At 51.7% G+C, this 18,109-nt stretch overlaps 8 protein-coding genes and 1 non-coding gene across 9 annotated transcripts; 4 read left to right on the top strand and 5 right to left on the bottom strand.

The window, feature by feature from the left end:
• The first annotated feature begins 46 nt into the window (after positions 1-46).
• BDZ99DRAFT_458125 (scavenger mRNA decapping enzyme) lies at positions 47-1,918 on the top strand. Its single transcript, XM_033718845.1, has 5 exons — positions 47-103; positions 470-563; positions 616-1,078; positions 1,131-1,321; positions 1,391-1,918. The coding sequence occupies exons 2-5, from the start codon at positions 488-490 to the stop codon at positions 1,636-1,638; spliced, it is 978 nt and encodes a 325-aa protein (XP_033583204.1). The 5' UTR covers positions 47-103; positions 470-487; the 3' UTR covers positions 1,639-1,918.
• BDZ99DRAFT_514839 (uncharacterized protein) lies at positions 1,797-4,114 on the bottom strand (the record flags this gene model as incomplete). The annotated part of the gene is made up of 4 exons (XM_033724914.1): positions 1,797-2,821; positions 2,882-3,541; positions 3,595-3,737; positions 3,795-4,114. The coding sequence occupies 4 exons, from the start codon at positions 4,112-4,114 to the stop codon at positions 1,797-1,799; spliced, it is 2,148 nt and encodes a 715-aa protein (XP_033583203.1).
• Positions 4,115-4,926: 812 nt separating this feature from the next.
• BDZ99DRAFT_484908 (cysteine proteinase) lies at positions 4,927-5,797 on the bottom strand (the record flags this gene model as incomplete). Its single annotated transcript, XM_033722669.1, has 3 exons — positions 4,927-5,309; positions 5,366-5,683; positions 5,740-5,797. 3 exons carry the CDS (start codon positions 5,795-5,797, stop codon positions 4,927-4,929), a joined length of 759 nt encoding a protein of 252 aa, XP_033583202.1.
• Positions 5,798-6,333: 536 nt separating this feature from the next.
• Positions 6,334-8,587, bottom strand: BDZ99DRAFT_566086 (uncharacterized protein; the record flags this gene model as incomplete). The annotated part of the gene is made up of 1 exon (XM_033727545.1): positions 6,334-8,587. The coding sequence occupies one exon, from the start codon at positions 8,585-8,587 to the stop codon at positions 6,692-6,694; it is 1,896 nt and encodes a 631-aa protein (XP_033583201.1). The 3' UTR covers positions 6,334-6,691.
• A 1,795-nt stretch (positions 8,588-10,382) lies between these two features.
• On the top strand, positions 10,383-11,942 carry BDZ99DRAFT_566085 (UDP-glucose 4-epimerase; the record flags this gene model as incomplete). Its single annotated transcript, XM_033727544.1, has 4 exons — positions 10,383-10,557; positions 10,740-10,974; positions 11,033-11,483; positions 11,536-11,942. Exons 1-4 carry the CDS (start codon positions 10,529-10,531, stop codon positions 11,940-11,942), a joined length of 1,122 nt encoding a protein of 373 aa, XP_033583200.1. The 5' UTR covers positions 10,383-10,528.
• A 487-nt stretch (positions 11,943-12,429) lies between these two features.
• On the top strand, positions 12,430-13,846 carry BDZ99DRAFT_433280 (nucleic acid-binding protein; the record flags this gene model as incomplete). The annotated part of the gene is made up of 1 exon (XM_033717392.1): positions 12,430-13,846. Exon 1 carries the CDS (start codon positions 12,476-12,478, stop codon positions 13,844-13,846), a length of 1,371 nt encoding a protein of 456 aa, XP_033583199.1. The 5' UTR covers positions 12,430-12,475.
• Positions 13,847-13,959: 113 nt separating this feature from the next.
• BDZ99DRAFT_458122 (P60-like protein) lies at positions 13,960-15,508 on the bottom strand. The gene is made up of 3 exons (XM_033718844.1): positions 15,310-15,508; positions 14,300-15,247; positions 13,960-14,252 (listed from the first exon to the last, which is right to left on the bottom strand). The coding sequence occupies exons 1-3, from the start codon at positions 15,441-15,443 to the stop codon at positions 14,039-14,041; spliced, it is 1,296 nt and encodes a 431-aa protein (XP_033583198.1). The 5' UTR covers positions 15,444-15,508; the 3' UTR covers positions 13,960-14,038.
• Positions 15,509-15,949: 441 nt separating this feature from the next.
• BDZ99DRAFT_t13 lies at positions 15,950-16,023 on the bottom strand. The gene has a single exon. It is a non-coding gene; the product is annotated as a tRNA-Val (tRNA).
• Positions 16,024-16,608: 585 nt separating this feature from the next.
• Positions 16,609-18,087, top strand: BDZ99DRAFT_458120 (ras-domain-containing protein). The gene is made up of 6 exons (XM_033718843.1): positions 16,609-16,780; positions 16,840-16,865; positions 16,932-17,020; positions 17,083-17,212; positions 17,270-17,542; positions 17,649-18,087. The coding sequence occupies exons 1-6, from the start codon at positions 16,740-16,742 to the stop codon at positions 17,705-17,707; spliced, it is 618 nt and encodes a 205-aa protein (XP_033583197.1). The 5' UTR covers positions 16,609-16,739; the 3' UTR covers positions 17,708-18,087.
• The last annotated feature ends 22 nt before the right edge of the window (positions 18,088-18,109 follow it).

Here is an 18,109-nt window from a genome sequence, read left to right as displayed (position 1 = left end):
GTGAGGGACACCGGCCTCGCACCAGCAACCATCTTTCTCAGGTCGACGTTCATCTCTTAATTTCGTGTAAAAGTGTTTCTGGTGATACTAAAGCCAATTGTGAGTAAGGACAAACTGCTCTCATTCATGCTTCAACTTCGTGGATATAGAGTACTTCAACCCCGAGCACGAATTTCGTAATCACTTGTGCCGGCACATCTCTCAGTCTCCTTTCCACTGTCAATTCTGTAGTGTTTCTTGGAGTTGAAAGGTTATCAGTTTTCATCCTAAAAAGAGGCTCGGAGTTACCAATGGTCCCAAATCCTAAGGCACGGTGGCATGATTTAATGTCATTAAGCTTCGGAAGACGCATCTGGCGTGTTCACAATTGTTCGAAATTCATCTCAATGTCGCATTTATACTTCTAGATGCTCTATCAAGTTCTTTAGAAGCTTTAAGGATTTTACCATCTAACTGTGTATTGATTCAGAACAGCCCAGCCAAAGAAATGGCCACCCAAAGCCTAGCTGCGGCGGCAGAGGCCCTGATTCCCCGGTTTCAGTTCGAAAAGCTCCTCAACCAAGGTGATATTCGATCCTTGCTGTCCTCAAGCACCTGAATAACAGCCAGTTCTAGATCAAGCCGGCCGCCGTATCGTTCTCTACGGCAGCATCGCCTCCAAACCCGCTATCCTCCTCGCCGAGCGCGCCGCTTTCGCCTCAGACCTAGGCCATCTCACAACCCTCGCCTCGTCTCTTGCCAACATCACCAATCTCGGCGCGAATGACATCTACAGCTGGTTCCTCGCCTCCTCGACTTCATCCTCAAACTCAGAAGCCACGTCGCAACCCCCAGATCTGAAATTGAACCTCATCTACCCATGCACGGAGACGCACATTAAGAAGTACTCCCAACAAGGCATGCGCATGGTGACAGAGACACCTGAGATCTACGTCTCTCACGTACGGCCGTACATGCAGCGGAAGCGGAAGGAAGGCAGGCTCAATTGGGTGTTCAATATCATTGAGGGACGAACGGAGCAAGAGCAGGTGATTTACCGAGAGCATGGCGATGAAGGATTTCTGCTTTTGCCAGATCTGTGAGTTGCAGCACCCCCAAAAAGATAAACTGAAGCTGACTTTGGCAAACAGAAATTGGGATCGCAAAACCATATCCAGTCTGCATCTGCTCGCCCTTGTTGAGCGTCGTGATATTTGGTCTGTCCGCGACCTGAAGAAGAAGCATGTCACGTGGGTCAACCATATGCGCGAGAAGCTGCTCGATGTGACGGTGAAGCTTTATCCCGAGCTCGAGAAGGATCAGTTGAAGCTTTACGTGCACTGTAAGTGCCCGTAATTTCTTAGAAATACTTGAATCATGCAAGTGGGATCACTGATATGTCGGCACACAGATCAACCTACTTACTACCACTTCCATATCCATATCGTCCATGTTTCACTTGAAGCTGGTGGCACGCAGGCAACGGGAAAGGCACTCGGGCTTGAGAACATCATCGGCCAGCTGGAGACTCTGGGTGACGAAACGGGCGAGGCAGGGATGGCGGATGTGAGCTTGACGTATCATCTTGGGGAGGCAAGCGAGCTGTGGACAGAGATATACCAGCCGTTGAAGGAAGGCAAAATGCCAAAAGCGTGGTAAGAGCTTAAGATATGACAGAACCGAAATGGATTAAGGTATAGAGGAGCATGATAGAGAACAACCGAAAACCACCTCGCATCATCTCTATGACGCTCTGTGAAGAGGAATGAGGAAAGCGCATTGATTACCGAAACCACCACCGACCAGCCATGCGCGCGCTACACTTCCTCAACATTCTCTGTGATACTGCTTGTCTCATTACCGCTGTCACCGCCATCTGCAGCCTCCCCTAGCTCCATGTTTGGTGGTCCGTCACCAGTCGACTGCGAATACACACTTCCACTTGTCTCTTCCTTTTCATCGTGCTCTTGTGCTGCTAAAGCTGTCCTCTCTGCCGCTACTGCCGCCGTCATCTTTTCGTCGGCCTTGATCTGCTCCAGATCCAGCTGACCAGCACCTGTCGATTGCGAATACACGCTTCCGCTCGTCTCCTCCTTTTGCTCTTGTTCAACCAAAGCCTCTCTCTCCGCCGCAGCCGCCGCCGCCTTCTCATCGGCCCTCATTTTTGCCAGCCTCCGATCATCCTGCTCAACCCTGAGCCGCTCCCGCGCTATCTCCGCGGCGTTCTTCTGCTCCTCTGTAGACCCATTCGACAGCTTCGGCTGTTTGATGATGTATCTCAAGAACGTGCGGGCAGGCGGATTGCCCGATAGAGCTGTGCTGACTCGCGGAATGAAAACAGATGCCAGATGTTGATTTCGAGTTGCGGGTGGAGCTTCACTACCTACATTCGTGCTTGAACGACGGCTTTCGTCATCTAAAGAGTGTCTACCCTGTCTAGATGTCTGCGCGCGCTCGTCGTCGCCGTCGCCGTGCCAGCAGACAAAGCTACCCCAGAAGGTGCGGTCAGAGCGCGGCATGTGGCGCCACGGGCGCTCACGCAGGGAAAAGATGAGGCAGTCGACCGTACCCATCGAGGTGAGGCATAGGACGACGAGGATGGAGAGGACAAAAGGTGGATGTTGGGCATAGCGGTCTTGGTACTGTAGGCAATGCAGGGCGAAGGGTAATATCCACATGCAGACGTATATGAGGGGGTAGATGAATTGGAGGCGGATTTGACGCTGGATGCGGGTGCGCTGTATGGTCATGCTCTGGCTTGCTGTATGCGGGGTGGCGTCTGAAGGGTGTATAGCTTCAGGGTCGATACGAACGACAGATGGTCGACGCACATTGGATTCGCCTTGAGTTTCGTTTAGCTGAGATATTATCAGGGAGCCTTTGCTTATTTCACTGTACTCACCTGATATGCTCGTGTCTGCCGTCACCAGGCTTGTGATTGATGGGCGTACATCTGATCCGTCGTTTTGAGCGATAGTGCCGATTTTGAAGGGCACCGCAGACTTCTCCTGGAAGTCCACTGAGCTACGCTGAGACAATGTAGTCTCGGGAATAGATAGCGCAACCGAAGGTTTACGACTATGCATTGTATCTGGACCCCCGTACGAGTTCCTCCGGAATTGAGGAGATGTGACGGCAGTGTGTACCGCAGCTGCTGATGTGTCAATACTGCCGTCAGTGGCTGACACTCTCGGTGTTGCTGGAAAGTCGGAGAAGCTGGTTGAGTCTCCTGAAGCCCTCGCAAAGCGGCGGAACTCGAAGCCAACGATTGTGTATATGGCAGCTGCTAAGCCCATTATGATTATGGCAATCAGATAGCGCGGTATCCAAGCCAAAGCAAGCCGGTACCAGTATGGGCGCAACGGAAGGGTACAAAAGGCGCCCTGGGCTATGTAGCCAGCGGTAGGATTGATGAATGCTAGGGCGGCCATGATAATAGGGATGGAGATGCCTCCAAGATAAATAAAATTACGGTACTGGTAGAGACCGTCCGTTTTTGCTGATCTCACTGGCTGGAAGACCTGAAGCGCGCTGTGGACTGCAATGACGAGAACCGCATAATCTGACTTAAGAGTTAAGATCTGCTTGAACTTTAAGAAACGATGAGATCCTAACCACATGTCTCTGTGCCATATTGTATGAAGAAGCCACTGGCTTGGCAGAATGGCGTCTTTGTGTCCACGTTATGGCGGAAACTCTCAATTGCGAATATGAAGTACCATGCTGACTTCATCAGATCACCATAGATCAGCAACATGCTAAGTCTGATTTTCTCACCGGATTAACGATGAATGAGAAGGAGTTAGGAAGTGTACCTGTGTCGAAATCGCTTATGCATCCGGCAAAACCAGTAGAGAACAAGAAGGGTCGCCGCCACACTAATGGCCGCCGCGGTTGCTGCGATGGACTGGACAACCAATTTAGCATAGATGTTAAAGATGCGAGAGGGATTTAGGTCCCGATGTTGCAGATTAAGACCTTGGATGGAAGATCCATCGCGCATGGCGAAGTCGATGAAGATGTAACGTTTAAGGACGCTTAGGGTGAAGGTCAAGAGGTAGAAGAGCAAGCTTCCTAGGAGCCCACCGTGAGTAGTTGAATGAGGAGGTATTCTTGAGGTTCTCACGACGGGCATTTTGGGCCTTCCCGTTGCAGGTCACATGTAAGGTAGTCAATGCAGCAACGACCAAAATAAACTTTCAACTTGCGAGATCAGGAGGAAGAATTGGAGGAGAGCGACGCGGGCGTATACGTAGCCATTTCAAGATTTGAGATGCACAAACTACGCTACCCAGAATGGCAGATTGACTCGGAACAAAACTAAAGCAGGTTTGGTTTGGAATGAGGAGACGTTTCCCGCATACACGGCTCCAAAAAAAAAAGTTCACCTAGAGGCGAAATCGGTGCATGCATGCGGCAAGACAGAACAATAAAGAGCATTTTCTGAATTCAGTCAACCAACCATTCTAAACCTCAGGCCTGCACTCACAGCTTGCCATTCGACCCAGGCTTCTGGGCAACATATAACTCCGCATACAGATAGCTCTCGGCATCGACTCAGATCGCTTTGGGGCTTTTACTGATTGGGCGTTCCGGTGAGCGTCTATCTTGGCTTTCCACGTGGATTGTGCATTCCAGACACACGACTAAAGACGGTTCGCCGCGGAGCCATCGAGTGTCTCATCTGCGTTCAACTATGCTCGGCGATTTTCACCCGCAGGGCATTGCACGTCCGGAGGGGTCATGAGGACTGCGGCTAGGACGGCACACTGCTTCTGCGTGGATGGCAACACTGTGTGAGGTTAGTGCAGCATATCCTTGCACTGAGCGCGTCTATATCTTTGATATCTTGTCGAGTATGATGAGACAATTAGCGTGGGAATTGTGATATAACGCCAGACCATGCAGACCAATGCAACGCTCCGTCCGATAATGTTCCCTGTGCCATCACTCCAGACTTGGCGAGAGTACTATGAGACTGAATCGAAGATCTCCACCCCCAGCTTCCGACTCGCGCTTGAGGAAGCTTCGTACGCCAAGATCTAAAGCCTTCTCGCTCAATACGTCTTGATCAGCATCCAGTTCGCCCCGGTCGAGCGGACCCTTGCGACGACCGTCCATCTCCCACAGATGGTTGGTTTTCGATTTAACAAAGCACACGTAATGTAGGTCAACCTTCTCGTCTGCATCAGGTGCAGCAGTATCTCCGGTAGCGGCAGCGGATTGATGGGCACTTTCTAGGGTTTGAGACTCGTAGAGGAGATCAGCACGTTCGGCTGGCTTGAGAGGAATAGCGTCCTGGATCAATTTTTCTAGGCTCGAATCAGGCCCTGGGAGAGATTAGTGAGCCAAATAATATGTAGGAGGCTTGAAGCCTTTAACGAACCGACGTGGGTGCGAGCTTCTCCGTTGGACACCCCGTGAAGTAGTCCGATCAAACCGCATGCATTGCCAATGGTTTGCTTGTACCAGATGACCTCTTCATCAGGACCACTGCCATCGTACACTGCCTTCTCCTTGTCCTCTTGTAGGCGGAAGTTCTCGTATGTGTCGCTGACTGGGAAGATCAACAAGAGGGCGTAGGCAGGTCGGGGGACAAAAGCGAGCAGGTCGGGATCGTCTATACTGAAGACATCATGGAAGGCGAGTTTTTCGGAGAGTCCTAGCTTGTGCACCAGCGCGGACATGACTTCAGGGTTGTTCTCTGTGCAACGCGCGTTAGTATGTACCTCGTCTGGGGCAGGAAGGTTGTCAACACACCTAGCGGCACAAACCTTTTCCTGTTCTGAGGTACATCTGGGTTCTCTGACTCTGCCATCTTGATGGAGCTGGGGGAGGTGGTTAATCAGCAGGATGAAGAGTATAGAAGTGTACGCAGCGCATGTACTCCAAGGATGGAGGCGCGTCGGTTCATATATGTACCTCCCGCTAAAGTCGCGGGGTAGCTGAGAGGCCTGAGAGGCAACACTCTGACGACAGCCAAGCCCAGGCAGTGACAAACACTAGCGCGAATTTGAAGTAGTACCTTTGTACTACCGAGAGCATTAGTCTGTTATCAAAATTGCGAAACGACAGTTGTGGCAAGCCTGATAGCTCACCAGGCCACCTCAGACGCTGTTAAGCAAGTGTACGCAACCGTAGAGGGAGTGTGTATTTGACGAAAAGAAGTTTTACTGTACCTTTGTAGAATCACGAATGCGTGCATGGTTGTTTGCTTTAGTTCAATACTTCAAAGAATTGAATTGGTTCCTGGATGCGAACAAGAAGTCTTGAGACTTGGAGACTCTAGGCAGTAGAGTATCCAGAGGCCAATGCGCTGTCATTGTATCAAGTCAAGAGAAGACCGAGGGATTTAAGCAGAACATTCTTTTCGATTCATGATCAGGTAATAACTATGCTGGTATGAGGCTTCCCGATAGTAAAGGCCGCCAATGCTTTCATGAAGCTACGACAACAGACATGATCTGGCGTCGACAATAGCGAAATAGAGACACTCCATGGGTATCTCGTCGCAGGAGAGAGAATAAAGAGAAGGAAACAATAATCCGAGACCAGAACTCCTTCCATGCAAGTTGTGGAAGAGAAATTGGGTATCGACAATGGCCTTCGCGGATACAAAACAAACCCAGATCATTCCAAAGATCGCAAATGCCACCAAAGGTTAGAAACCAATAAGAAACCAAATGCATGTAGAACATCCTAATCCTTCCACCTATTCCAAATGCTCACCGTGCATGCGAATGCGATAAAGACAAGTGTAGTCGCTGCCCCAGGTCTCGATCACTCGAACAATGGCACGTTCGACTTGAACGTCATGGGCCTTGAGATCGAGTTCCAAGTCGAAAGTCTGAACGTGATTTGGGCCGTGTATGTCGTACATCATGGTGCCGATGCAGACATACTTCGATCCTGGACCAGATCCCTGGCAAGGCTTGTGAAGCTCGTTGAAGGAGATCTCAACCGCCTCACGTCTGTCGGGATCATCAATCTCCACCCACAGTTCCACGTCCTTTGGTGCTGACTTCCAGTTGAGTGTGCCTTCCTTAGGGATATTCTCGATTGTGACCCTAGTGGGGAAAATTGGGATAGCCATATTGACTGCCAGCTGAGACTGCTTAGTGGAGCTGGCTGCTGTACACCAACAATCGGAGGCTTCTTCCCAACGCTCGAGAGCGGTAATCGGTGCGTGCCGTGGAGGTGCCCAAAGCAGGAACTTAAAGGCTATTGCTTTCCAAGAAACATCCCTCGTCAAAGTGGGTGAGGTGAGTCGCGGAATGATTTTGGCGCCAAGTCCTGGGGAGAAGAAGTTGACAGTCTTGAGCGAGAGTTCGCTGTTGGCGAGAAGATTGGCGTAGGCAAGAGACTCGAGTCTGATCTGCTGGCGAATCGCAACGGTACCGATCTGTTTAGCTACCCGTTCAACCTCCTTCTCAACCCGAGCTGACATCGCCAAGTAGTCTTTCTGCATCAGCTCCGCGAACTCGTCCCGGGTCAACACCTGGTGTTGCTTGCGAGCTAAGATGAACGTATTGTCGAAATGTGTGAGCAGTTTCTTTCGGTCGTTGTTGATGGCGTTCTCAATCTTCTTGGCGTTGTTCACGAGGAAGTTCTTCCATTCGCGATCCTTATCGGCGACGTTGAATAAGCCCTTCTGAGAGAATTTGCTGCGAAGAGCTCGCCAAAACGCATCGCTGATGACAGGTTCGCCGGTAACTTGGTCAACTTGCACGACGATGTGCTCTGGGAGATGTTCCTGGATGTCCTGGACGGAATTCTCAAGCTTGACGACTCTGGGGTAAAGATCCGAGGAGCCCGAAGTGCTAAAAGGGACGCCATTCTTGACGTAGTCCCATGTGCTGGTGAATTGAGACTTCATAGCGTCGCCGGCGTCCGTGATAGGCTCGGTACTGACGGAAAGAGAGGTGACAGCGCGGTAGAAGATGGAAATGAAGAACACGAAGCCGACCATCATCACAAAGGCCTTGAGGACGTCGAGCCAGTTGCGCTTGATCATGCGCAGGAGGACGCGGAGTAGAGAAGGGTGGCCTCCGCCTCGAGAAGTAGTGTCAGAAGCAGCGGGGCTATGTCGGGCGTGAATGTTGCCATTGAGGTTGCGGACAGAGGCCTCCGCGTGCAAGCCAGCCTCGTGATTGGCGCCAAAGCTCTTCGAAGAGTCAATGAGCGATGTTGGCTCGAAAGGGGTGGCGAGTTCGGACTGGACCGGGGAGGGCTCGCGAATCTGGCTGGGTCGGCTCTCTATTGGGCTTCGCTGAGGGCTCCTTGAGGAAGAGCTCAACCTCGCGACAGTGACGTCGCGCTCGAGGGCTGATTCTCGCTGCGCCGCAAAGGCTTGGTCGAATGCGGTGGTCGGAGGGGCGATGTCATCTGCGCGGTGGGCATGGCCCGCAGATCCGTATGCGTGCGAACGGTTCACTGCGACCTTGGGCAGTGGGCCAGCGCGCTTCCCGGTGGTGCGACCAGGGGTCGCTCTGCTCCCTGCGATGCTCTGATTCACGGATCCAGCCGCGGAACCAGCTCCAGACCTCGCTGGAGCAGGGGTTGCTGATGCGAGTCTGCTCGAGCGCCTGTAAGGCGTGTTGGAGGCCATTGTGTCTTGACTGTGTAGCAAAGTTAGCTGAGGTCCTTCCGACGATATCATGCGGGGTGCAATTGAGTCGGAACGCTGGTAGAATTGGCGACGCAAGGAAACAGAGTGTGAAATGAAGATGGTATAGTCGAAGCAGTCCATATCAGACGCCAATTGAGATTGGATTGATGACGCGATGAAATTGAGGATATGATAAGGAGGGTAAAGATGAAGCAGCCCAGATCAGATGCCAGTCATGAGAGAATTGGGGATGTAAATATAACCGTGTAGACTTACAGGATGTGGTGATAAGAGGGATTGTGGTGGATGAGAGAGGATTGAGGAAGGAGAGAAAGTTGAGGAAGGAAGAAAACGTGCGAGAGGTGCGTTTAAGTAGAAACCGATGACAACAGGTACAATGGAACAATAGCTCTGGGTGTGGTGAAAAACCGGACAATAGGTGAGGACTCGACAATAGGCGCACAATAGGAAGGGCAAGCTGCTCCGTATCAATTCACACGTACCTGCGACGTTTTTCACGCCCCAAAATCAGGGTCTTTCTCGTTGGGTGTGCGCACAGAGACAGCTGGAGGGCATATTATGGAAGACGGGGATGACGAGGCGCTTTATGTCAACGCGCGCTGGGATGGAGAGACGGGAGTTGCTTGTTCGAGAGTTCAGGCTAACCTGGCGCGTCTGGGGTTGTTTTGTTGCGCGCGATCCCGGTTAATCCGAGGAATTCTCCGTCACGTGATGGGTCTACGCCACTTCAACGCCTCCTTGCGCCGGTGTCTTCCTCCTCTATCCTTTAAGACGTCAAATCTGCTGCCAAGCCACGTAATATGCTCAAGCACATGCATATATCACTGCTCAGGCTTAGCACTTGCTCGCTCGACACTACCGTAAGGAGCGGCTCAACCAGTAGACAGCTGGTCAGTCAATAAGAGGTCTGATTTCTTTTGCATCAACTTTTACGTAGTTCGAGGACGCAGAATTGATCAGTCTGGGCACCCGGAGCTATATACGACCCTTCTCGCCTCGCTTTTGCTCTCTCAGCACCACTGTAGGGAGTAGCTCAGCTGGCATATTGCCTGCTAGTCAAGAGGGAGTCTAATTCCTAACGCAATGACCTTTACATCCGCCAAGGACGTAAAATCTCATAAGCTTTGACGCAGGGAGAGAAAGTACTGAGTCAGGCTCCAATTGTGCTAGCTTGATACCTCTGTGAGGAGTAGTCCAGCTAGCAGACTGCCTGCGAGTCAAGAGGCAGTTTGATTCTCAATGCGTTGAACTTTATATCCTTTAAGGACGCAATATTCACAAAGCTAGACACGTGGACAGCAGATACCACTGCTCAAGCTCTAATATTGCTCGTTCAACACCACTGTAAGGAAGGCCACGGCTAGTAGGTTGCTAACCAGTTAAAATGCAGCCTGACTTTCAATGGATCAGCCTTTACATCGTGGTTAGAGTCCTGGAAACCTAGCAGTGATTAGTCGATGTGCTTAGGCTTCTCTCTTGCTCGCTTGATACCACTGTAACGAGTAGCCCAGCAATTAGGATTCCGTTTAGGAAAGAGGTATCTAATTTACACTACATGAACATAAACTTGGAGATATACTGCCCATAATCCATTCTTGCCCGCTCGATACCACTGTGAAAGGTACCACAGCTAGCATGTAGCCGTTCAGCCAAAGGGTAACCTGATCTACACTCCGTCACCGAAAACTCACATCTCGTGTCTTTTGTCAGGTGAATGAATACGCCTAGACTGCTCTGAGACAGCGACTTAGCCTATTGGGGAAGCGTATCCGCTCTGGAAAACCCACCGCCACAGGGCTGTCTAATGCGCTTTCGTTTTTATATCCAAGCGTCGACGTCTGGACAGACTGTCCACAAGCTCGCATCTTCCGCAGCGCAACAACACAAACCTCACGCAAATCCTCCACTCCAATTGCAATCATGGTCGTCGGCTCTGTCCTGGTTGCCGGGTACGTAGTCGCTTTCTCATCTCCACCGTCTGCTATCTCCCGAGCGGACCGGGCGGGGCGTGGCGGCAGCTGGGCGTCCTGCAGCCCTATCCTGCGTTGTCCTGGCCCTGCAGGCCCGTTGGATAGCGCTGTCGCGCTGTCATGTGGTCTTAATCCCGTTTCTAAGTGTCTAATATTCCCAGTGGCACCGGCTATATTGGCTCCTTCACAGCTCTCGCCCTGCTTGAGGCCGACTACAAGGTTGTCATTGTCGACAGCCTATACAACTCGTCCATAGAAGTCATCAATCGTATTGAATTGATCTCTGGGAAGCGGCCTGCCTTCTACAAGCTCGACATCACGGACGAGGCTGCGATCGACAAGGTGTTTGATGAGCATCCCGACATCGACAATGTCATCCACTTCGCCGCTTTGAAGGTGAGTTTCTCGACGACATTAAAAACGCATAGAGAACCAACTCAGCTGACCTTTTTAGGCTGTTGGCGAGTCTGGGGAAATCCCACTGGAGTATTATCGTGTCAATGTTGGTGGAAGTGTTGCCCTCCTGCGATCAATGGAAAAGCACAATGTCACCAACGTCGTCTTCTCCTCTTCGGCAACTGTCTACGGCGATGCCACTCGCTTCCCTAACATGATTCCGATTCCAGAGCATTGCCCCATCGGTCCTACCAATACGTACGGAAGGACCAAGTCTACGGTGGAGTCTGTCATCACCGATCAAATCGAAGCTCAGCGCAACAAGGCCAAGAAGGCCGGTAAGTCTGGCGAAGAATGGAATGCAGCGCTTCTCCGGTACTTTAACCCTTGCGGTTCCCATCCCAGTGGAATCATGGGCGAGGATCCTCTTGGCGTTCCTTACAACCTGCTTCCTCTTCTCGCTCAGGTTGCCATTGGCAAACGAGAGAAGCTCCTTGTTTTCGGCGACGGTGAGTTCACTCACCGCTCCTCTATAGTCTTTATGATCTGACAGCGATCTAGACTACTCATCGAAGGATGGAACTGCGATTCGAGACTACATCCACGTTTTGGACCTGGCCAGAGGGCATCTGGTTGCTCTAAACTATCTACGTGAGCACCACCCTGGTGTCAAGGCATGGAATTTGGGCAGTGGAAGAGGGTCGACGGTGTTCGATATGATCAAGGCCTTCGGCGCTGCTGTCGGACACGATCTAGCCTATCAAGTTGTGGAACGTCGTCCTGGTGACGTATTGGATCTTACGGCTAACCCTAGTCTTGCCAACAAGGAGCTGAACTGGAAGACAGAGCTGACTCTCGAGGATGCATGCCGCGATCTCTGGAAATGGACGAAGAACAATCCGAACGGGTACAACCAGAGCCCGCCCAAGGAGTTCTTGGAGGAACTGGCCGCCTCGCGCAAGAAGTGAGGAAGCTGTTATGACTGGCAATTGCTCGTCTGCATTAAAAAGTCTCAGTTAGACTGGTAGATTTGCTTGCATCGGCAGCGTGAGCGTTCCTGTCCATTGTATCAGCATGGCAAAAGCCACATAGCTAGCGTACAATCAATCAGAAAAGATGTCTTTTTCGAACTGATACATATAAATATGCATTTGGTGGTCCGTGGGCGTAAATACACATCCCCAAGGGCCGTGCAGCGGTGGTGCTTCGACGACTCGCTTGGTGACTTCGACAAATTTTGACCTCCGAACTCTGGCGAGTCCGGATGCTGCTGCACTTCGCCACTATTAGGCATACACTACGCAGAGCCAATCTTCGACGACCAAATACAGCTTTCCCAAGAGTGCACCGGAGGATTGAACCCGCCAGCCGTCCCCTCTCAAACGTACCAAGACCCTTCCACCGCAGATTACAGTCAACGCTGCCACTCCAACTCCACTACCCCCACCAAAACCAGAACCAGAACCAGACACAAACACAAACACAAATACCAACACGCACTATGGCGACCTCCAGTCTCGACGGCAGCCTTGTCTCCCTGCTTAAAGCCTCCTTCCCTACTGCAGACGTCTCATCCACCGATCCCGTCAAAGTCTCTGGTGCCATCTTCCCCGCTGCCCACTATACCGACGCTGAAAAGGCTGAGATCACCCAATGGCTCATTACAGCCAGCCATATTGCCTCTCCCTCTGAAGACCAGGCGAAGACGGACGAGCGCCTCGCATCTCTGAACACGCACTTGTCTTCCCGCACAACCCTGCTGGGCAGCAAGCCGTCCGTCGCGGACGTTGCTCTGTATGAGAAGCTGGCGCCTGTCGTTGGCAAGTGGAGTGCAGAGGAGCGGACTGGGGAGCAGGGATACCATCACATCGTGCGCTTTGTCGACTTTGTGCAGAACGCACCTGTGTTCGGGTTGAAGCTGGACAACAAGGTCACTATTGATGCGGACGAAGTGCTCTTCAAGATCAAGCCAATCGACGCTAAGGCTGAGAAGGAGCGCAAGAAGAAGGAGAAGGAGGCTGCGGCTGCGGCTGCGGGAGCAGTGGGTGCGGGTGGAGCTACGGCTACGACTCTGACGGGCGAGCAGGCAGAGACGCAGGGCGGACGCAAGAGCAAGAAAGATAAGGCGAAGGACAAGGTGCACCAGGCGGGCGAGGCTGTGGCCGCGGCGGTAGGCAAGGAGACACCAATCGCTGCGGAGGGAGGCAACAAGAAGGAAAAGAAGGTGAAGCAGCCGAAGCCGCAGAAAGCGGCGCCTGTCGAAAAGCCACTTTCCCCGTGTCTGATTGATCTGCGAGTTGGACACATCCTCAAGGCTACGACACATCCCAATGCCGACAGTCTCTTTGTCAGCACCATTGCTTGTGGCGACCCAGCAGGAACAGACAATACGTCTGAGTACGAGGGACAAATCGTGCGGACGGTGTGCTCTGGGCTGAACGGCCTTATCCCGTTGGAAGAGATGCAAAACCGCAAGATCGTAGCCGTCTGTAACCTGAAGCCAGTCACTATGCGCGGTATCAAGTCTGCCGCCATGGTTCTTGCAGCATCACCACGAGTCTCTGAAGGCGAAGACAGCCACAAGGGGCCCGTTGAGCTGGTCAATCCCCCGCCTGATTCAAAGGCTGGAGACAGAGTCTACTTCGAAGGATGGGAGGGCGAGCCAGAGCTCGTGCTGAACCCCAAGAAGAAGGTCTGGGAGACCATTCAGCCTGGCTTCACTACTACTGATGATCTGGAGGTTGGCTTCGAGGTCGGTGAGGTGCCGCAATTGGCGGGGGAGGGCGAGTCGAAGAAGACCGGATTAAGCAAGCTGAAGACTGCTGCTGGTCTATGTACCGTCGTAACCCTGAAGGGCGCCACTGTTCGATAAGCTTGGAGGTACAATACACCAGGTGAGCTATGTTGAGGCTAGGGCAGCCTAGAATACCCGGAAGTGCTTCGCGGTAAACGGCTTAAAGCCATAGAAAGCATGCGCAGTGTAAAACCAGCATTCAATACAAGTAGTTGTATTGTGATTATCTATGAAATCTCTACATTCGCGACGTAACGCCGCTCAAGTCCACTATTGTGGAAGCTTCCAGTCCTTATACGACCACTTTTCGGTGGCCTTCATCTTTCGCTGTTTGTGGAAGGCAATTGGCCTCCTGCTCTCAATTCTTCCTCTGACCATCATGCTGCGGAATCGATCCTTGAGCAAATTGCCCTCAGGCTTGAGGAGTCGTAATGAGTCTTGCAACTCGTCGCTCAAAACCACTTCCAGCGGGGCTTCTGGAATACTAGTTCTGATGTTAGAAATGCACTGAGTACATGGTGATGCACATACCGAGCCTTGCCCAATGACTTCCGTCTCAAAACCTCATCCCCTTCATCGGACGAGTCATCCTCTCCCACGACTACCAATGCCTGAGCGGCTTCTTTTGCCTTCTCCTGGACCTTCACGGCTTTCGCAACTGCCTTGATCTGGGCATGTTGTCGATCTCTTTCCCTCGACTTCGCCTCATGTAGGGCCAGCCTTTCTGCCTCTTTTCTGCGCTTCATCTTGTTCCTCTCTGGCTGCGTCTTCCTCTCCGGCCGTTTCTTCTTGAGCAAGTCCTCCTCCACCTCGCTCTGGAAGCCTTCCCACTCACTCTCCCATGCACTCTCACCATCGTCAGACACCAGATCCGGCTCTGCTGCAATAGCCATGATCCTCTCCTGCCTCTCCCTCTCAATCTCCGCCTTCTGAAGCCGCTTCTTCTCCGCCTCAACCTCTTTGTCGCCCTCCCTCTTCAGCACACCCTTCCAGTCTTCGAAGTTGGGATTATAGCTCTTCCCCGCCTCCGGCTTCTTGACCGCAGGCACCGCCTTCCCACTCGCCACCAGCGAAACCGGCGCCCGCTTCAGCGTAACGGGCTCCCGCTTCGCCTTCTTCTCCTCTAAAAACGAGAACTTCGGATCCTGCACTTTCTCTTCCGCAGCCCAAGGATCATGCGTCGCACCCTCTAGTCTCACCACATCCTTCTGCACCTGATCACCACCGTACGCAATCGCTCGTAGCCGGTCATACTCTTTATTGCTGATCCGCGGCTTCTTGCCCTCGGGCGCAATTATTCCATCCGTAGTTCTCGGCGCTGGCCGCTTTCTCATAGACACAGCTGGAATGGCAGAGCGCGCGGCGATGATCTCGTCGGCTTTGAGGGGCTTGCCGGTTTTGTAGGTTTTCTGAATTTCGGCGGAGCCGGTGGTGTCGAGGGAGAAGAGCTCGGAGGAGGGCTTTTCGGAGATGACGCCGCTGTTTAGGATTTAGAATCGAGAAACATAGAATACTAGAGGCTTAGAGAAGGAGATACTTACCCCAAAATCACTTCGTCTCGCACATCGTCGAGGCCCTGCTCGATCTCGGTAGTGTCAACATGTTTTCGCCATGCCTTTTTGCCTTTGCGGGATGGCTGCTTGTGCTGCGCCGGAGCGCTAACTGAAGAAGCCATTCTAGAGGAATGGGACGGTTTGCCGGTCGAGGTTGCGGGGTGTTTGTGGTTTGGGGAATATTGATAGATATTTTGGAGGTTGCCGCGGTTGGCCCAATTTTCAGAGCCACGTGCGTGCCAAGATTTCGTTCAAGCGTCGAATCAGGAGTCAACGGAAAATGCATGGAATCGAAGCTTTTCTTCGTCATGAGTTTGATGATGTTGCATTGGACGGAAGGCTGACCCTCTAACCAGAACGAGGGAGTCGATACATATGTGTCGAAGTGGATTTTGGGAAACATCGTCAATATCAACTCTTTAGCTCTCCCGGCGCATCTCCACGTACATATATATCTACATCAGCCTCATCTATCGATTTCCTGTGCACCGTTTAACGCAAGCGAGCTGTCGGAGTAAGCTGATGAATGAGGAGGCTTTGATCCACCCTACTAAAGCAAAAGGAAGGTCATAGAGACGGTCAATTCACCAGAGCCCTTGTAAGGATAGTAGAAATCTGCAAAAAGAAGTGATTCGGCCCGGGCTTGAACCGGGAACCTTCAGTGTGTTAGACTGACTTGATAACCAACTACAACGCCGAACCTGTCTATTGTATTACTCCGGCATATCATCTGCGGATTAACCCAAAAACACTGCCCATTGAGAGAGTGTGGACATCGAGATATATCTATGAGGACCTGATGTTCTAGCTAGCTTGGCTGCAGTGGGGTAAGCATGATATTGTAGTGTCAAATACACGAGGACAGGGTATATACGGAGCCTGCCCTACTTGATTGGCATTTAGGGGCAGGACTGGTGAATTGTGTATATGTGCTACGGGATTATATAGAAGGAAGTAATTTGACTCGCTACGAGAGATTTAATGTCCAAATTTGATGGGATATCAAGCTTCTAAAATAATAAGGTCCAGCAAGACTAATATGTAGGACGAGAGCGTCCGATGAACAACTATCCGAGTTCCGAGCATCTCCGCCCTTCTGCATCAATTGAATAGATTGAACCGCCATTCGATATGCAGCTCGTCAATGGATGACAGTGCATGCGACTTTGATTGGAATACAGGAGCAAGCTTGTGGGCGGTCCGCAAACAAGCCCAAGTTTGAGTCTCTTGGCACTTCGGCGTGCCGAACAGGCCAACCCTGCCCGCCGCCTCCGTGATCCATCAAGGCTTCCAGAATCTCCATAGACGGCTTCCACGACTCCTTTGCCCCGTCACCCAACCCAACCTTCCGCCCTTCGACCCCGAAGGAAACTGAACATACCCTCGTCCTCCACCTTCCATCGCCGGCAAACTCTACAATGGCGCAATCCGGTTATTCAAACCCTTTGAAGAAGTTCAAGTCAGTCATCCTGAACTCAGGGATGCTCGAGGCGCATTCGCTAACGCCGTTCTGTACAGGCTGGTGTTCCTCGGAGAGCAGAGCGGTACGAAATTCCCGTTCACGAGCGCGTCCGCCTCAGACACATACTAATACGTTTCCGTGAGATCAGTTGGGAAGACGTCACTTATCACGCGCTTCATGTACGACTCCTTCGACAACACCTACCAGGCCACGATTGGCATAGACTTTCTGTCAAAGGTGCGCGGATATAACAGGCTTCTGTAGAGTTGGAGAACGAGCTGCTAAACACACAATTATAGACCATGTACCTCGAGGACCGGACCGTGCGATTACAGCTTTGGGACACAGCAGGCCAGGAGCGATTCCGGAGTTTGATCCCCTCTTATATTCGCGACTCGAGCGTGGCTGTGGTGGTATACGACGTTACGAGTATGAACCCTGTGCTAGATCTTTTCTCTCAGAGCCAGGACCTGACCGAGCGAACAGACAAGAAGACCTTCGAGAACACGCGGAAATGGGTCGACGACGTGCGTGGTGAGCGTGGCAACGATGTCATTATCGTCCTGGTGGGCAACAAGACCGATTTGAACGACAAGCGTGAGGTCACCACAGCACAGGGAGAGGAAGAAGCGAAGAAGAACAACCTCATGTTCATTGAGACGAGCGCGAAGGTCGGACACAACGTGAAGACACTGTTCAAGAGAATCGCACAGGCCCTACCTGGAATGGAGGGTGAGGCACAGCAGGGTCAGAGTCAGAGTAAGTCATCTGCTTCCCTCTACAGCGAGTATCTCCAGATCCTGCGGGGCTGTCCTGCCAGCGTATGTCCATTTGTATACAGCACAGAATCTGACGCTGTCAATAGTGATCGACGTAAACATCAATCCCAACCAGCCTGCAGACAACCAAGGCTGCTCATGCTAGAGAACTTGGCAGCATATCTCCTTTATCGACATCGACTTTAGAACTACTATCGTAATCAGTTCCAGGGTCTCCTTTCCAGTCATCCATGGATCTTGGGGGCCAAATTTTGTAGCATGGCGTCTTTTGGAAGGGTGGGAAAGGCATGAAGCAGGGTCCGGGGATTGCATATTCTTGTAGTATATGGACTCTTTCGTGCGTCTCACGCGATTGTAAACTGGAAGAGATGACACTATGTATGGGATCCTGTGCCAGAAGTAATCCTGCAAATTTGAACCTGAATTGTGCTTCATTTAGCAGTATCAAAGACTATATCCCATATGTGGATAGGCCTAAAAGGCCGCATGTTTTCATTCCCAAATAAGAGCACCCAATTCGCCAATATCATCCAGCTTCACCTGCAAT

Source organism: Mytilinidion resinicola (genome assembly GCF_010093595.1).
Source record: "Mytilinidion resinicola strain CBS 304.34 unplaced genomic scaffold BDZ99scaffold_2, whole genome shotgun sequence".
Classification (NCBI taxonomy): Eukaryota; Fungi; Ascomycota; class Dothideomycetes; order Mytilinidiales; family Mytilinidiaceae; genus Mytilinidion; species Mytilinidion resinicola.
The sequence above is the reverse complement of the archived record's forward strand: the minus strand, read 5'-3'. Positions and strand labels throughout refer to the sequence as shown.

Coding starts and splice junctions, on each gene's coding strand:
- BDZ99DRAFT_458125 (XM_033718845.1), top strand. CDS start 488: ATGGCCACCCAAAGCCTAGCTGCGGCGGCAGAGGCCCTGATTCCCCGG. Junction 564..615: donor CGAAAAGCTCCTCAACCAAG/GTGATATTCGAT, acceptor AGCCAGTTCTAG/ATCAAGCCGGCCGCCGTATC. Junction 1,322..1,390: donor GTTGAAGCTTTACGTGCACT/GTAAGTGCCCGT, acceptor GTCGGCACACAG/ATCAACCTACTTACTACCAC.
- BDZ99DRAFT_458120 (XM_033718843.1), top strand. CDS start 16,740: ATGGCGCAATCCGGTTATTCAAACCCTTTGAAGAAGTTCAA. Junction 16,866..16,931: donor GTTCCTCGGAGAGCAGAGCG/GTACGAAATTCC, acceptor CCGTGAGATCAG/TTGGGAAGACGTCACTTATC. Junction 17,543..17,648: donor ACAGCAGGGTCAGAGTCAGA/GTAAGTCATCTG, acceptor CGCTGTCAATAG/TGATCGACGTAAACATCAAT.
- BDZ99DRAFT_458122 (XM_033718844.1), bottom strand. CDS start 15,443: ATGGCTTCTTCAGTTAGCGCTCCGGCGCAGCACAAGCAGCCATCCCGC. Junction 15,248..15,309: donor CGAGACGAAGTGATTTTGGG/GTAAGTATCTCC, acceptor AATCCTAAACAG/CGGCGTCATCTCCGAAAAGC. Junction 14,253..14,299: donor AAGTCATTGGGCAAGGCTCG/GTATGTGCATCA, acceptor CATCAGAACTAG/TATTCCAGAAGCCCCGCTGG.